At 48.4% G+C, this 17,726-nt stretch overlaps 1 protein-coding gene across 3 annotated transcripts in view; it reads right to left on the bottom strand.

Moving 5' to 3' along the window:
• The window catches only part of CDH20 (cadherin 20), a 214,458-nt gene that overhangs the window by 39,962 nt on the left and 156,770 nt on the right, over positions 1-17,726 (bottom strand). For 2 of the 3 annotated variants that reach the window (XM_027525633.1, XM_027525634.1), the window contains exons 2-5: positions 14,335-14,730; positions 4,089-4,383; positions 3,226-3,345; positions 259-426 (exon numbers count right to left, since the gene is read on the bottom strand). In XM_027525633.1, coding sequence (XP_027381434.1) covers positions 259-426; positions 3,226-3,345; positions 4,089-4,383; positions 14,335-14,580 — 829 coding nt within the window. In that variant the 5' untranslated portion in view covers positions 14,581-14,730. The remainder of the gene's footprint in view (positions 1-258; positions 427-3,225; positions 3,346-4,088; positions 4,384-14,334; positions 14,731-17,726) is intronic. The other variant, XM_027525635.1, reaches the window with a different exon arrangement.

The raw sequence follows: 17,726 nt of genomic DNA, 5'->3' as shown, positions 1-17,726 counted from the left end.
TGACACTCAAGGGAAAAAAGGGTCTAAAAGGGCTCTGGAGGGAAGTGATAGTGAAAAATAGAGCAACACTGGTTTAGTGGTCTGGGAAGTTGGATCTAGGAGGGAAATGGTGATGTGAGAATTGCATGATAAATGTCAGAAAGGAACCCAGGAATAACTGAACTCAAAGAGGGACTCAGACCGGCCTTTCTCTTTCGCCTCCGTCACCGCTGCGTCCCTCTGACTTGAGAGCTGCACTCTTGCTGGTTGGGTACTCACTCTGGGGGAAGCGGGGTGGGTTATCGTTGACATCTGAGAGGGTGATGTTGACCGTCGTGGTCCCCGCCAGCCCTCCGAGCTGCCCGCCCATGTCCTTGGCTTGGATGATCACTTCATAGTACTCTTTGGCTTCTCGGTCCATGTTCATGAGCGCAGTCCTAATTACCCCTGCAGGATAGAAACGAGCTTTGTTTTTAAAAGCAAAACCACCAGTCCCATTTTAAAGACTGGGTTCTAGGCTTCTCCCTGTGCCTTGTCAGAGACGCAAGGCACCTGTTTTATTACACTTGCGGTCAGAATGTCCTTTTAGCTCAGTCGTGTTCAACTTTCTGCGATCCCATGGTCTGTACCCCGCCAGTTTCCTGTGTCCATGGGATTTCCCAGGCAAGAATACTGGAGTGGGCTGCCATTTCCCTCTTAAGGGATCTTCCCAACCCAGAGATTGAACCCGCGCCTCCTACATTTCAGGCAGATTCTTTACCACTGAGCCATCAGGGAATCCCCAGCGTAAAAAAAAAAAAAATGCTGTGCTTAAACAGAGGGTGAATGAGTAAAGATTGTTATAGCTGGAAGGGCCATTTCAGTTCAGTTCAGTCGCTCTGTCGTGTCCGATTCTTCACGGCCCCGTGGACCACAGCACGCCAGGCCTCCCTGTCCATCACCAACTCCGGGAGCTCACTCAGACCCCTCCATGGAGTCGGGCTTGGCGGGCTGGTTTCTACGGCGCATTCCCGAGAAAGACCAGCAGGTGGCAGCAGTGGCCCTCTAACAGACCTGGGACCTGTTGGTCTGCAGCGACTTCAGGGCTGCTCTGTCTCACCAAACAAAACTGGGCTTCAGGTGGGGAAACAAAGCCTCACAGTCAGCAAGTCTGCGATTTTAGATCCTTTTCCTTTAGCTCTCTCTCCAGTCGCTAGAGCCCTACTAGTGTGAGGGACTCTTCTTCCCATTCCCAGGCTGCTTGCTCCTGCCTCCCCAGGGCCTGGAAGCAGGGGTGGAATTCAGATTTGCTCTTCTTTGTCGTCGTATGTTCAATCCGTTTTATTACGTTCTTCCTACCTCCGTGCTTCACTGTATGCTGTGAGATAAGACAGCATAAAAGATGCTCTGAGATGTTTATTGTTAACATCCATACGAGATGAACTTGCCCAGACGATGTGCAACATCAGGGTATGATAATGTGCTTCCATTTAGGGAGAAGGGTCTAAGTCAGAATCCTGTGAAATGTGTTGTTTTGATCCTGCCAAGGATGTGTGGGCATGTTTGATCCTCCTTTTAACGCTTCCACTTAGAAAAGCTGACTTCTGTGCTCTCCAGGCAAAGATTAAAGGCTTGTTTACTGCACGTTTAAACATGACCCTTGGCTCAGTAGGCCTTTTGCATGCCACGGGGAGAAATGGGGAACCGCAAACCTGTCCTCGCTTTACTCCTATAATGTATATGTCGCATTACAGCAGCGACAGTCTAAAGTGAAATATGCAGTGTTTTCTTTTTATAAATGCTCCCTGGGCATGGCAGTAACTATCTTTTTATGTATTTTTGACCTTAACACTATAGATGCCCCTTGGGAGCTGTCAAAATAATGTAAGTTTCCTCTTAACGATGTAAAGGACATATTACCCTCTTCCTGCCTGTATTTTTCCTCCCTGTGGGCACCCCCTCATGGTCCCTCCCTCCATTTGTAGAATGGTTAAAATTACTATTTTATAGAAATCCCTAACTGGAACCTTTTTTTCTTTCCTCCTACTAATTTATACTCTCTACTTTTATGACATAATTTTCTGAATGCCTGGTTCCCCGAAGATTTCTGGAAAAAATTATATCAGGTTGCTAATAAAATGTGTTTTTTTCTATTTCATGTAAAGAGATGACTTTGAGTGTTTGGCCTTGACTTTGTCTCTGTGGTTGTAAGTTTCTTTGCTCCATTTTTTTTGTTAATTACTCTTAGGTCCGTATGTTAATTTTCCCATATGTAAAATGAAGTAATAATGCTTCCATATATTTCACAAGTTTCCAAGATTGTTGGGATGCTCAAATATGATGAGATCTATGAGTGTATTTTAAAAGGGAGAAAGTCTGGCACAAGTGCAAGATAACAATATGGAATAATATATTATTATATATTAATAGCAATGATATCTGAGTTGCTCTGCCCAATTCAAAATGGTTAAAGGGAATTCTTCATAGATAAACTATACATTCTGTTGTCAAAGTTCCTGAGTAAAACTGAAAACAAAACAGAACACCCAAAGCAAACTGACTTGTTGGCTGTTGCCTTGTTCTTTTCTAGACGTGGCCCGTGCCTGCCCAGCTCCCTAGGTGTTCCCCCTGTCGGAGCGTCCCTCTGAGCACCTCCTTTCCCGGGGCCCACACCCCATGCTCTGAGCTCCCTTCATTCCAGCCTTGCTCTCAGCTTACTACGGGGTGGACTGGCGGGAGGAACGCTGGACCGCGGGTCAGGGGACACACCTACAACCAGGAGCGCTTTGTTAGGTCTCCAGTCACGACTTCCTTGTCCACTAAGTGAGTGTCGATGGACTGGAAGATTTGCCTAAGGCTCTTTCTAGTTTCAAAACCAATTATCCTGGTTCTATAGTGAGCCCAGGTTACTATGCCAGTCCTCTTGGGTCTTCTTGAAGTTATGAAAGACCTTACTCCTGGGGAGTGAGTACAGCCATAGCATTATTGATATTATTATTTCTTTGAAGGCTGGTGAGGAGGTCCTTTTGCAGAGGCAGTTCTTCGGGCGTCTCCCAGCAGACCAGCACACCGTCTGTACGCCGCGCTGCTCTGACCCCGCAGGCAGCGCTAGTTTGCTGTCTTCATCCTGACGCTTATAACCATCTTCCGAGCTAGTGCACTGTCTGCAGAGTTCTTGAAATGGAGAGTTGTGTCTGTCCTAAATCGCAGTTACAAATTAGTAGAGAATAAAACAAATACCTCTGACTCGACTGCCCCAGCACGTACCTGTTTTGGAGTCCACAGAGAAATACGGCTGGCCCTGCAGAATGCTGTACACCACCCGGGCGCTGTTGCCGTAGGTCGGGTCGTCAGCGTCGGTGGCCGTCACCTGGATGACGGAAGTCCCTGAGGAAGAGAAGCGGTGGACACCCGTTCAAGCGGAGTTGCTCAAGACTGGATGCAGGCCTGAACGGGCAGTTTTAAGCATTTGCAAATGTTATGTCTGCTTCCTTGGGAGGGCCTGTTTCTAGGTCAAGCTTCTACAACTGCTTAGCACAAAAGTACCTCTTTAGTGGGGATGGGAGTTATTTGTGTCTTAAATTCTTAATGACTTGTAAGGCCAGCGCAGGCTTTGGGCCCCGCATTCCTCTTTCGGTAATACCAAAACGCTTCTCCCTTATGAATCAGGCATTATCTGCCTGCCCATCGATCACCTATCTTTTGTTTTGCTTTTTAAGAAGCAGAACTGGGGATTGCCCTGGTGGTCCAGTGGCTAAGACTCCACGCTCCCAGTGCAGGGGAGCCAGGTTCAGTCTCTGGTTGGGGAACTAGATCCCACATGCTGCAACCAAAGATCTCCCGTGGCGCAATAAAGGTCGAAGATCCCAGATCCCAGGCGCCACAACCAAAACCCGGTGCGGTCAGACAGACACGTGGGTAAAAATCGATTCAGGAGACCCAGAGCGAGTGACAGCGCTAGGCTTAGTGTTGCTGCTGTCTGCACTGTGGCTGATTTCACGTCTGAGTGGCTCGGTGCAGCTTTGTGTTTGGGGGGCTGTTGTGCACTTTCTCTCTTTCTCCACCTTGAGGCGGGAGGGCCTTCTAGAGGGGGACTGCTGTTGGTGAGGATCAGTGCATGCCCGCCTTACCCACTGGTGACATTTCCGGCACCGTGGCGACGTAAGGCCCGTCCAGGAACTTGGGCTCGTTGTCGTTGATGTCTTGGATTTTGATGATGAACTCGGACTCCGGCTCCATCGGCCTGCCCGTGCGCCTGTCCAGGGCCTGAGCCCTGAGAGTATACTGGGCCCTCTCCTCTCGGTCGAGCCTCTGAATGGCATGGATGTCGCCGGTGGTGTCGTCGATGGTAAACACGACGCCTGCGCCTTCTCCCGAGAGGATGTATTTGATGGAGCCATCTCCCCGGTCCATGTCTGAATGAAGCTGAGGGGGAAAAGCACCGACCGGTCAACAGGTGTCGAAAATAAACAGATTTTCAGTATGGTACAAGTGTATGATTTCCTTTCAAACAGGAAGACTGTTTCCCACTCAAATGTTTCCTTATACAAAGAACTAACCTGCTTTGAACATGGCTGTATCAAAGAGCAAATATAAGTTGATGAACAAGCAAAATTTCTCCACTTCACATTCAGTATCATTAGTACTATTTTTAAAGTTCTCTCCCTGAGAAGTACAGACAACAGGCGTTCTGGGACGTGTCGGACCCACACTGTATTGTATTGTGTCCCCTGCTGTGTTGTCCCGTGTGCAACAGGAGCGAGTCTAATGAGGAGGAATCCAGCTTTTCCATTTAGTCTTTTTTAAGGGATGAGTGTAAACATTTAAAAATGTAAAAGTGTTGATGTAAATTATTTTGGAATTTCAAAAACTTTAGGACCATCCAGGTTGGCTGAGAAGCTGATGAAGCAGCGAATAAAACCGTCTGTGGCCACTGTGCCGTAGATACCGAATGACTTCTGGGGGCCCTCGGAATCCTCTCAGTTCCACAGCTTCCCTCAGTAGGACTTTGCTTGCTTCTGTTGCAGGTATCAAAATGGAGTTTTACAGCTGGTTGTTATTCTCTGTGTCAGGGTATCTATCATTTTGTTGGGACCCGTTTCTGGCCTTGTAATTGACTCACTCAAATCTGTATGTAGAAGGTTGTGGTAGGCACATGCTTTTATCTGCCCATCCAACTATATTTCCTCCCAAATTACTCTGTGGCGACTCTCAAAATGAGCCCAGGGGCACAGCGCTCATTTTAAGCCTAGAAATAAACTCTTGCAGCTCTAATTATAGTCAATGTGTATAAGTGGCAAGAACCCTAGAGTTTTGTGCCATCTTATAACAGTCCTTCTCTAAGAGGGCAACGAAAAATTAATTACACGCAGTCAGTCACCACTAACTCTTGTTGCTGGGCTTGCACAGTTCAGTGATAAAGTCCGTGAGATTCAGTTAATAAAATAGACCAGTTTAGGCCAGAGAGGCAAATATATGTGGCCTGAAGACTATCTGTATCAGTTATAAATTGAGTGTCCTTGACAAATGATTTAATGTTTATAATTCTCAAGTTCCTTGTATTATAAATGTAGAGAACAGTGTTAATTCTTCCTTTGAAGGTTTGTTGGGATCATTAGAAATTAATGTATGTAAAGTGCCTAGAGTTCCCATAATAGGAAAGCTATAAATGGGACCAATTATGACGGTGATGTACATGCAGAGAGAAAAGGGTGTTAACATGCCCAGCTCTCCCGTACTCCCTTCGAACCTCAGGATTGCAGCAGAGACGACAAAAGCAGCCTGTTGGCCGTTCTGTTACGCACAGCCCAGGGTAAAGCTGGGGAAAGCTCCCTGGGGCACTGCTGGGACAGCATGAGTCTGAGTGTTAAGTGGCACGGACACCAAGAAAACACCAGAAAGTGTATTCACAGCATCTTGAGACAAGGATGGGCTGGGAGGCTGTGGCCGGCTTTGAGCTGATCTCAGACGGACTCACGGGCAAAGCACACAAGCAGTAATTTTGCTGCCTAGAGGAATTCAGCTGTGTCTTATCCAGAGAAGGGAAATAAGAGAACAAAACTGCCTGGAAAAATAGCTGTGGATTTTTTTCTACTTAAAGAATTCTATTTAGAATATAAAGTCCTAACATTTCCTCATTCCTTATACATTATTATTTTCCACATTCTACATCTTCTATTTATTTCGTTTAAGACAAGCAAGGTGCCTAGCTCTTATTGTGTAGAATGGAAAGTCATTTTATTTGGACCTGGCCACAAAGAAATGAAAATCCATTCCATCTGGAACTGTGTTCCCAGGCAGAGGAATGGAATTGGGAGGAGGAGGACAAAGATCTAAGGATTAAAAAAATATCCTTATATATTTCTGCATGTTTACATACATATGTATATACATATGTAAATATAAATATAAATATGTGTAATTTTAAGGCATATAAAATAGGACTTTCACTTAGAGTGAAGTAGGGCATGGCAGATTATCCAGGGGAGAAAGAAAGAATTGAAGCTGACATTAGAGAAAATATCCAGGGTTGTTTGGAGATATACTAGCTGTCATCTAAAAAGTTTTGTCCTGTGAAACTTAAGAAGGTGAAACGTCATTGTGATTATCATTGGCCAAGTTCAAGTGCTCTGCCTATGGAGAGTGCTTAGTAAGTAACAGGAGGCTAGAGAGCTTTGCTGCTCAAGAGATGGTCCTGGCTCCTCGGGAGTCACTCGACTGGCAGACGTCAATGGCGTCCAGGCTGAAACTGGATCTGTGATCTTGAGTTTTGTCTCTGTATTGAGAGAAGAATTTGAGGCACTTTCTAGACTGAGTTCCTCGAAGTCAGGAGCCGTGTGGTTTTCATCTTAGTGTGAGTCTCATGTGTAGCAGATGCTCGGTAAGGTTGTGTGAATGAGTGGTATAGGGTGTAGCGTTGGAGTTAAAGCTTTTAGTGAAAGCAGGTTGTCTTTGTCTTAAAGGAGCTGGCAAGCATCGCTCAGGCAGCATCTGTGCATCTTTGTGCACAGGAAAGCGGGGAGAGCCTCACAGAGAAGCAGGGCCACCTCCTAGGAACAGGAAGACCTGCTGTTGCTGTTCAGCCGCTCAGTCCTGTCCGACTCTTCTCGACCCCACGGACTGTAGCCTGCCAGACTCCTCTGGCCATAGGATTCTCCAGGCAAGAACACTGGCGTGGGTTGTCATTTCCTTCTCCAGCGGATTTTCCCAACACAGGGATTGAACCCGTGTCTCCAATGGCAGGAGGATTCTGTACCTCTGAGCCACCCGGGAAGCCCAACAGGACGCGTACCAGCTATGAAAAGTGCCTGGGTCTGCTTACGTATAACTCATTTCTAGGGAATACACATTTGACCCTTGAACTACGTGGATGTGAACTTTGAGGGTGCACATATATGTGGGTTTTTCCTTTTCAATTATAAATGCTGCAAACAGTCCTACGCATGCGTCTGTGGAGCAGAACCGCGGATTCAGAGAGCCGTGAGCACAGAGGAGCTGTGGGTATGGACCACAGGCCAGCTCTAGAGTGACGCCTGGGTTTTCCCACTGTGTGGGGGGTTGGTCCCCCTAGTCCCCACGTGACTCAAGGGTCAACGAAAATCATATCAGTTCAGGATCTAGTCAGGGAACAAAACCCACACCAGTCATTCTAGAAGAGAGAATTTAACATGAAGGATTGAAAAGGAAAAATGTTGAGGTATCATTGGAGATGATAACCAGTAACTCGAGGAAACAGCCTGTGCCCCTCTGGCTGGGGGAGCAGAGGGCAGGAGTTGGGGGCTCTTGGAATCTAGACGTTTGGAGGAGGCTGGGCTGGAGCCCTCTGAGAAGGGAGTGTTATCCCCTTGGGCTGGGCTCCAGGAGTTTAGAGGTGGCCCCCTCGCCTCAGCGCCCACCTCCCATGGAGCTGAGACTCCAACCTCTGAGAAAGGGGTGTTATCCCCTTGGTCTGGGCTCTAGGAGTTTAGAGGCCCCCCCCTCCAGTGCCCCCCCCCCACCCTGCATGGAGCTGAGACTCTGACCTCTGAGAAGGAGGTGTTATCCCCTTGGGCTGGGCTCCAGGAGTTTAGAGGTGGGCCCCCCTCCCCAGTGCCCACCCTCCATGGAGCTGAGACTCTGACCTCTGAGAAGGGGGCGCCCTCCAGTGGATGTGTGAGGCTGGGGTGTGGAAATGGTTCCAGAAACCAGAAGCAGCTCCCACAGATAAAAGGAGCAAGTCCCTCTCCTCCCGCCTCTGGTTCTCCCCCTAGAACATTCCACTCTCAGGACCTGGGAGCTGCTTGGAAACGGAGGAGCTGTGATGTGCAGAGTCCCAGGCCTGTAGAGTATGGGAAGGAGAATACAGAGCTGAGAGACACTAGCCTAGTAGCCAGCACAGTGAAGTGAACTGAACATTAGGTTCTCCAGTCACAGAATGTACATTTGGTTGCAAAAATTGCAAAGAAGAAATATTAACAGCTTTTCTCTCAGTCACTCAGCAAATTGGAATAAAAATGTGCTTTATATGTATCCATATGTAATTCAGCTCACACTGACTGAGCACCAGCTCCCTGGAGGAAGGCGCGGAGCTTCGGGAATGGAGTTGGCACCACACAGTTACCCCCATCCTGGGAAAACAGCTTTGTTATCCTAGACAGAATAAGACAGCTGGTATCTAGCCTAACCTTGCTTTCGTCTCTAAGATCTTGAGCCAGAGGAGTAGCGAGTGATGGGAAGTACATGAAGCTCAACACGGGGGTGATGTTGCTCCTTTTCGCCGTCTTTCATGGTGCCGCGTATGGTTCCAGGAAGGCAGTGAGTGCTCACAATTTGTGGTTAGACAGCTTCCGCACCCTTGTTAACCTCAGTATGACTCGGGACCACAGATTCATGCACGAGCACAAGCTCGCTGCATCCACCTCTTTGCATATGTCAATATAATCTCGCTTTGACTCGACACTGCCTTGTTCCTGGGAAGCCCAGTGTGGATTTTGTAAGGCCATACCAATTACAGGTGATAATTGTTGCTGTACTCCTTTCTGAAAAAAGCAAATACTCAGGCAGGCTTTCTAAACAGACGTCTTCCAGAGCTCATGGTGACAAGCTGAAATGCCCCTGGGAGAGAGGGCTGGGTTCTCTTTCAGGAGAAAGTAAGGGGAAAAGCGCCTGGGTGAGTGCGCACACACCTCCCTTCCTGCGCAGGCGGCAGACCCAGTCCAGGGCGCAGATTTGCACTGAGAGCTGGTTGGTCAGGATGACTGTGGAGGTGCGGGGGATGGCCTGTGTCCCGGGGTGGTGGGTTAGGACAGGGTGAGCCCCAATCTTGGGCGGTGCTAGTGGTAAAGAACCTGCCTGCCAATGCAGCTTGATGGAACAGACACGGGTTCGATCCCCAGGTTGGGAAGATCCCCTGGAGGACGGAGGGCATGGCAACCCACTCCAGTATTCTTGCCTGGAGAATCCCATGGAGAGGAGCCTGGAGGGCTCTGGCCCACGGGGTCGCACTGATCATGAGCACTGGAGCGTGCTGCACGGCTGAGTGCTCCCACCTTCAGGGAACAGGCTTGGTTACATTTCTGGTCTCACTGACACCGTGGACTCTTCTGTGTGTCTCTCAGGGCGAGGTCTAAAGTCACGGCCACATACAGGCCAAAGAAAAAGAAAGCCCATGGCTTCGGTGTCAGATTTCCTATTAACCTTCTGTGTAACTTTGGGCAAGGACCGTAACTTCTCCGAACCTTCCCTTATTTAAATTATCCAGGAGAGGTGACTTAATACTTATTTCCTAGCACTGTTACGATGACTGAACCGTCTGCCTTATGTGCATGGGACTGACATGCAGTGCTGTGGCACCCCAGGAAAGCGTCAGGCCCCCTAGTCTTTCTGAATTTTCTGTGCTAGGTGTGTGGTGTCAGGGAAATGTAGGCAAGGCCAGGACGAGGTCTCAGTTTGTGTCCTTGGGAGAAGGAAGGAGGGCTCGAAATTGTACAACCACACAAAGCAATTACTGAATACAAAGGTGTTTTCCAAAACTTATTTTAGCAGGAGCTATGTACTCCTTGGAAGGAAAGTTATGACCAACCTAGATAGCATATTCAAAAGCAGAGACATTACTTTGCCAACAAAGGTCTGTCTAGTCAAGGCTATGGTTTTTCCTGTGGTCATGTATGGGTGTGAGAGTTGGACTGTGAAGAAAGCTGAGCACCGAAGAATTGATGCTTTTGAACTGTGGTGTTGGAGAAGACTCTTGAGAGTCCCTTGGACTGCAAGGAGATCCAACCAGTCCATTCTGAAGGAGATCAGCCCTGGGATTTCTTTGGAGGGAATGGTGCTAAAGCTGAAACTGCAGTACTTTGGCCACCTGATGCGAAGAGTTGACTCATTGGAAAAGACTCTGATGCTGGGAGGGATTGGGGGCAGGAGGAGAAGGGGACGACAGAGGATGAGATGGCTGGATGGCATCACTGACTCAATGGACGTGAGTCTGGGTGAACTCTGGGAGTTGACGATGGACAGGGAGGCCTGGCGTGCTGTGATTCATGGGGTCGCAGAGTCAGACACGACTGAGTGACTGAACTGAACTGAACTGATGTGTGTCTAGTTGGGAGAAATGTTTTACAAATACCGAGTTGCTAGAAATCTTTGGAACTCTGAATGGAAGATGTATTCATGATGGAAAATGCTTTTAAGCTGGGACCCTGAGAAACTTGAACATGGCTGAGCGGAGAGGAGGGGACGGTGTGTCCCGGGCACGACAGCGGCCCGCACACACCTCTGGGGCAGGGACCGACGGGGTGTGTTGTGTCGGGCTGGTAAGGAGACCCAGCCTGACCGAGATGAGGGTGAGACTGGAGCTATCCCAGTGTGGGGGCTCATTTTCTGGCAGTGCTTGCCCTGTATGCTGAGAGCTCTGATGAGCACTGCAGAGCCACAGTGCTTCCTTAATCAGACGAGTGACGTGATGGGAAGGGCGCTTCAAGGAGATAAACGGCCGGAGTCCCGGGGGGAGGGTCCAGGAGATCCTCCCTTACTGCGCCAGCTCAGTTAATCTAATCATGAAGACCCGGAGGACCACAGGGAGAACAGATCTGGAGAGGATGAATGACTCAGAGAAAGTGGCAAGGAGATACTGGCAGGATGTGGTGACAGGTGCATGAAGGAAGAGAAGGAGAGAAAGTCAAAGAAAACCCACAGGTTCTGAGGCTCAGGGGTTTGCGGGTACATTAGGTGTGCGCTACTGAGCTGCTCAGTTCCCGTAAGGAGCGCACTATGCTGCTGCTGCTCCCACTGTCACTAATCCTCATCCGACTTCTACCGCTGGGCAGCCATCACTAAGATCTCACTCTGGACCAGGCACTCTGCTAAAGCACTTTCCCTGTGTTAGTCAGTTTACTTAATCCTTATCACTCTAGGAGGTAGTCATGTCTGTGTGACAGGCACTGTGTTAGGTCTTGTGGGGGAAATGCGAGCAGTATCCTTGTCCTCACAGAGCTTATAGTCTGGTCTAAGGCTTCCCAGGTGGCTCCAGTGGTAAAGAATCTGCCTGTCAATGCAGAAGACACAAGAGACACAGGTTCGATCCTTGGGTCAGGAAGATCCCCTGGCGGAGCATATGGCAACCCACTCCAGTATTCCTGTCTGAAAAGTCCCATGGACAGAGGAGCCTGGCGAGGTACAGACTCTGAGGCCGCAAAGAGTCGGATGCGACTGAGTGTGTGCACGCGCGCACGCACACACACACACACACACACACACACACACACACACACACACACGACCCCAGCAATACAGATATAGACAAATGAACAACTTAGATATTGTAGGTTGTGATTAGAATGGGGAAAGCCTAATGGTAGTGAGAGAGTCCAACAGGGGTGTGCCTCAGAGGACGGTCAAGGCAAAGCTAGGTGAGAGATGAGCCCTCGAAGATGAAGAGGAGCCGACCCCGAGGGCAGCCAGGACGAGCGCGTCTCACGATGCGGGGAGGAAGGCAGAGCCGGCCAGTCTGGGAGCTGCTGGAGGCCGCGTCCCCAGGTCCGGGCGGAGAGAGGGCGGCGGTCAGAGCCCTGGCTGGGAGGGTGGCAAGGGCAACGTGCCACGTGGCGGGGGCCGGCGGTGGACGAGACACGTGGCGGGGGCCGGTGGGGGGGGTCGTGCCACGTGGCCGGGGCCGCGGGGGGTGGGGGGGGCGAGACACGTGGTGGGGCCGGCGGGGGGCGAGTGGCGGGGGCTGGCGGGGGGCGAGTCACGTGGTGGGGGCCGGCGTGGGGGGCGAGACACGTGGCAGGGGCCGGCGGGGCGGCTGTGGGAGGAGCGGCCTCGAGAGAGGAGGGCGGGCCTGGGTGGCTCAGAGCGCAGCGGGAAGGCCCTGACGGCCGGCAGCAGGGTGATGGGGTCTGTGTCGGCCGTGTCCGCCTCTGCGGCCCCGTGGACTGTAGCCCCTCGGGCTCCTCTGTCTATGGGATTCTCCAGGCCAGAACCCTGGAGTGGGGTGCCATGCCTTCCTCCAGGGGATCTTCCCGACCAGGGGATCGAACCTGGGTCTCCTGAATCGCAGGCAGATTCTTTACGGTCTCACTCACATTTCAAAAGATCGTGTATGGAGAGTGGCTTGGAAGGAAGTGCGGACAGAAGTAAGGATGCTGCTGGGGGGACAGGTGTTTGCGCAGGTTGAGATGACGGTGGGCGCGGGGGTGAGACGGAGGAGGGTTTGTTTGGCTCCGGACTAACGCGATCTGCAGGCGCAGGGACCGAGGGGAGGGCCCGCCTGACCAGCAGGGCCCAGGCTTAGGAACTGGGAGGTGGCAGTGCCGCCACTGGGACGACCGAGGGCAGACTGGGTTCGGGAGGGAGATTAGGGACGCTTCAGTGGATGGAGGCCGAGGAGTTCTAAATGCGGAGCAGGAGGGTTTTCCTTCTGAAGCTCGGACGAGTGGTCTGAGCCAGGGACGGAGGCTTTGAATTCACTGCTTTAGGGGTTTAAAGCCATAGGGGTGAGTTTAAAACCACCCCCTGGGGATGGGTGTGATGGGGAAGACGCCACAGGTGGGCAGGGAGGACCAGCGAGGGGCTGAGAAGGGAGGAGGAAGAACAGGGCTGTGAATGCCGTGAAGCTGAGGGAAGAAGGTGAGTCAGGAAGGAGGGGCTGGGCAGCGGCGTCCAAGGCCCCCGTGGGGCGGCTCCGTAAACTGGACCCTCAGCTCTCGTGGTGGGGAGGTCCCCAGGAGCCCCGAAAACATGGCATCTGTGCAGAGACAGGGCGGAGGGCAGCTACCTAGGCTCAGTGGTTTAGCCACTAAGTTGTGTCCAACCCTTGTGACCCCGTGGACTGTAGCCCGCCAGGCTCCTCTGTCCGTAGTGTTCTCCAGGAAAGAATGCTGGAGTGGGTGGCCATTCCCTTCTCCAAGGGATCTTCCCGACCCAGGGATCGAACCCGGGTCTCCTGCACTGCAGGCAGATTCTTTACCGACTGAGCTACCAGGGAAGCCCACCTGGGTTGAGAAGTGGGTGGAAGTTGAGGAAAGAGCTTATGTAGACCACTCTTGAGAAGTTGTAGTTCTCTTATTATCCTTCTTAAACATTTGAGGAACCAGGTTAACAGGACTTGGTGACCCGCCGAGAGTCACTCTGGAAGCAACTGGCCGAGCTGGGTTTTGCACCCACATGTGTTTGACTCTGGAACCTGCACTCTTAGCCTGTGTGCTAAGCAAGTGTTTAAGTTATTTAAATGAATTATTTATTTTCTAATTAGTTCCTTGTTTCCTCTGTTCTCTCACTTAGTTGCTTTTGCAAAATGGCCTCTGATTAACATCCAAATAAAGTAAACACAGGAGAAAGCCCCGATTAAAAATGAAATGATGCTAGATAAATCAAGGGATTTCGAATGTGAAGTCTATAAATATATTCATTGATCGTCTCCAGCAATCCTAAAGCACAAGCTAGGATCTTCTGAAATGAAGAATGTTTTATTCTTTTTTTTTTTTTTTTCATTGAATTTTGGCCTCAGGCAATACCTGTGGAAATGCTTTGAAAAAAACAAACCCTAAGCTCCTCCCTTTGCGTTTCTCAGTTTACTTCTTCCTTATCCTGTTATTCCTGAGGCTGCTGCTGCCTGTGTGAGGACTTGAACAGTTCTTGCAGGACCCAAGTCTTTTCCTCCAAAAACCCAATTCCTAGCCTTTCCCACTCAGAACAGAGGCAAGAACAAAGAGAAGCCTTTCCTTTCTGACCAGTATCTGACAAAGCAAAAACTAGATCTCAACTAGCTGTCAATTAACATACCTCTAGTTTAAAATTGTTCTCAGGCCTCAGGCTATGAGAGCTTTCATAGTTCATATTCCTATTCAATTTCAATGTCCAGTATTCGGATAACTTATCGGTCTCTTTGGCAGTTCTTACCTTGCCGACATACAAAGGGTCAGTTCCAGTGTATTCCTCCAGAACAAAAAACTGGTTCCACACCCAGCTTCTCTTTGTCCGCGGGTGTGGCTGTGGCTTGTCTGACAGGAACGCTTCTAGTCTGCCTGGCCGTGTCGGAGTGCCCGAGAGAACAGGGGTAGTAAGGTCCATCAGTCCCCAGAAGTACAAGGACACGCCAAGTCCCAGCCAGCTCTTTGCATTGCTCATTCTACCAGAAGTCCACATGGGATGGCCAGGTTTCCAGAAAGTAAAGTCCAGGATGACAAAGCCACTGCACTTCAGTATTTTCCAGATAAAAAAATAATGCAGTTTATTGAACACTTATGCTTCCCCAGTGAGGTCCAGATTCAAGTCAGTCTGCTTGAAGTCGGCTTCCTGTCAAGTGAAGGAAAACACAGTTTGATGACGTCAGATTCTTTCCTGTGGGCTTATAGCAAGTTTTCAAGAAATGTCAGTAAATATTCGGCTTTTCTAGTCAACAAATGAAGAAGTCATGACATGTTACTGCTTTAGAAGTGTTTAAGTAGTAAATAATATTTTGATAAAAATAAGACAACTTATCTTGATATAATCAATCCCAAACCTTCAAAAATGGATTTCAGCAGAAATAAAACTAGTGAATAAATTTCTTCACGTTGGTAACTAGAGGGATACGCTGTATTATTGATTGGCTTTTTGAAATATTTATGATAAGACAACCTCCTACATGCTTAAAAATAGCATTCATTTCCAAAATTGACAACTAATATTCATATTTTCATTAGCCCAACTGCTTTTCTTGGTTCCTTAGAAAACCAAAAGCAAAATCTAACCATCTTTTTTTGCCACCACAATTATATTTTGCTTACTCCACATTATTGATAATATTAGGAGTCAGACTTCATTTATAAACAGCCATGGATCACTTCTGACTTTAATCATTCTCTGAGCTCATGGTGGAATTTGAGTTTCACACTCCACTGCTTCAGCTCTGAAGCACTGATAGGGGCTGCTAATGTAACCTTTCTAGGATCCGAAAGGTCAGTTAATCATCGGATCTTTCACAGTAGACTTTAAAGTGCTATCAGTCACATGCTTCCCTGGGCACAGGAGAGAGTTCTCGCCAACATTATTTTTCCCCTGAGCTGAAAGACTCATTTAGGCAAAGGGATGTTGACTTCTACCCTGGGGACTCCTTTTCATCAGTCAAACTTCTTTTGTTGCTATGAGGTCAGATTGGCTGGTGACCTCACTCCTGAGCTATGACCTCATCAACCTTTTCTTCCTTTACTTGGGCTGGATTTAATGAGCTGGCCTAGCACTCAAGCCATTCTGTCAGAACAGTTAAAATGTCTTCTGTGGGTTTAATATTTTCACTGTTAATGTGGAGAACTGCTGTCATCTTCTTAGAACAAATGTGTTTATTTGGCCATTTCAGACCCACGCAACTAGGTAGTGCTCCCTTTCTACAAGCGGCGAAATCCACGCGCTGATGCTAACTCAGTTCCCACTCCCCCTGTCATCGTCAGAACTCGTGCTAGCTTCCTTCAAATACTCGCTATTGAAATGAACAAGAGAATTTAAAAGATATCCTGTAATAATCCCATGCAATATGCCATTTCACTTCTGTAGAAGAAGTCATTTGAACGAGAGCTGATAAAGAGGAATAAGGTGGGGGAGACTATCGAATTTCTATAACAGAACGGGAGGCTGTGCCTCTTATCGGTTCTAGCTCTCAAGGCAGATTGATTGTCAAGTGAAGGCAAGCTAGCTATGTCTTCTTTTGAGTGACATGTTGGTTAATATTAAGAACAATGGTGTGCTGGAAAGGGGGTCCCCGAGTATTACTTGTTCCTTTTCTCTTTAGACTGATCCACGGAAACGCAGCTCACTGATCCTTGTCTAAGGGGAGACCTTCTGGGAGAAGGAACCTTAACCCCCGAAATGAATCAGTGAAAAAGGTTGGTGAGAATTAGCTGTGCTATTGTAGGGAGCTAGAAGATGCACTAAAGCGCGTTACCCAAAAAAAAAAAAAGGCTATTGCTAGAATGAATCCTGGGATCGGTAGCCACAGTGGGAATATTGCGTACCTTGTGAAACACAGACCCATCTGTAATTTCGCGCATGTTCGCTAGACTAAGGGTCAGACAGTTTGACCCCTGGTTCTGCTTTCATTACCTCTGACTTGTTGATGTCTATGAATTTTTATTCCTCTATTAAGCAGTGAATGCTATTAATAGTTCTCCCACCTACTTCACAGGATACCCCTGAGGATTTGTTGGGACAATGTAGGTGAGTATGTTCTGTAAGTGACTAAGGTGCCAACTGACATTTGAACAGCCACACAAGGAAACATTACTGAGTCATGTGTAGAAGTGATGAAGCTGAGCCTGAAACATATCTCTTGGGCACTTTTGGGGCCAAAATATATATGTATCTGAAAGGGCCCTATATATATATATTATATATATATATAATACTATATAATATATATAATATATTACATATATTATTTTACAGATCTCTGAGTCTGTGATAAGTATTACTGGGGAGTAAATTCTGGCCGAGACCAATTCTGTAATAGCCAAACTTTTTTTTTCTTTTTGATATGAGGAAACATTGAAGAACTATTTGAAAACTTTGTAGAGAGAATTTTCTTTTGGGGTTACACTTACCAAAGATAGAGCTCAAAATGTGTATTAATGCATTTCCTTTAACGCCTGTTCTCATACGTGTACATTTTATCTAAGCATTACTTTCAGTGGCTTTGATGGCTTTCTCTAGCTACTTTAATCATGTAGCTTTGGGCTCTAAGTGAGCAGGTGTGTGTGTGTTGGGTGAGGGGGTGGGCCATGCAAATGTCCCCTCTCCTGCTCCCACTGCTAAATGTTCTGAATGGAATGAGTTTCGAGGAAATTTCGAGAGGAATTTTAGGGAATTTTAAGTAGATTTTGAGGAATTTTAAGACTGTCCCTTTTATTCTCCCATCTCTAACAAGCTGGATATGCATTCTTGCCAATTAAAACCTCCTATCTTTACCTATAAGCATGATCTGAAGAGCTCAGGGAAAAAAGGAGGTGTTCTGTGGAATCTTTGTGATGAATATTTTGTGGGCTGTTCAGTTGCTTCTGCTTTCATCTCTCTTTCCTGCCCACTTTGGCCTCCTACACACCAGTGCAAAGCCCTAGTGTTCTTCCCTTTCACGAGCAACGCACAGAAGTGGCTTCTGGATGTTTGGGGCCTGTGGAGCCCTTGATGACCCCGTGAAAGGGCTGCTGGTCCACATGTCCCGCTCGTGTCCCCTGTGATACACCTGAAATTCCAAAGCCCGCAGTGCCTGGGAACTCTTTTTGTGTTAAATAACTCGATGGCTACAGCTGATTGGCAAGCAC

Source organism: Bos indicus x Bos taurus, chromosome 24, assembly GCF_003369695.1.
Source record: "Bos indicus x Bos taurus breed Angus x Brahman F1 hybrid chromosome 24, Bos_hybrid_MaternalHap_v2.0, whole genome shotgun sequence".
Taxonomy (NCBI): domain Eukaryota; kingdom Metazoa; phylum Chordata; class Mammalia; order Artiodactyla; family Bovidae; genus Bos; species Bos indicus x Bos taurus.
The sequence above is the reverse complement of the archived record's forward strand: the minus strand, read 5'-3'. Positions and strand labels throughout refer to the sequence as shown.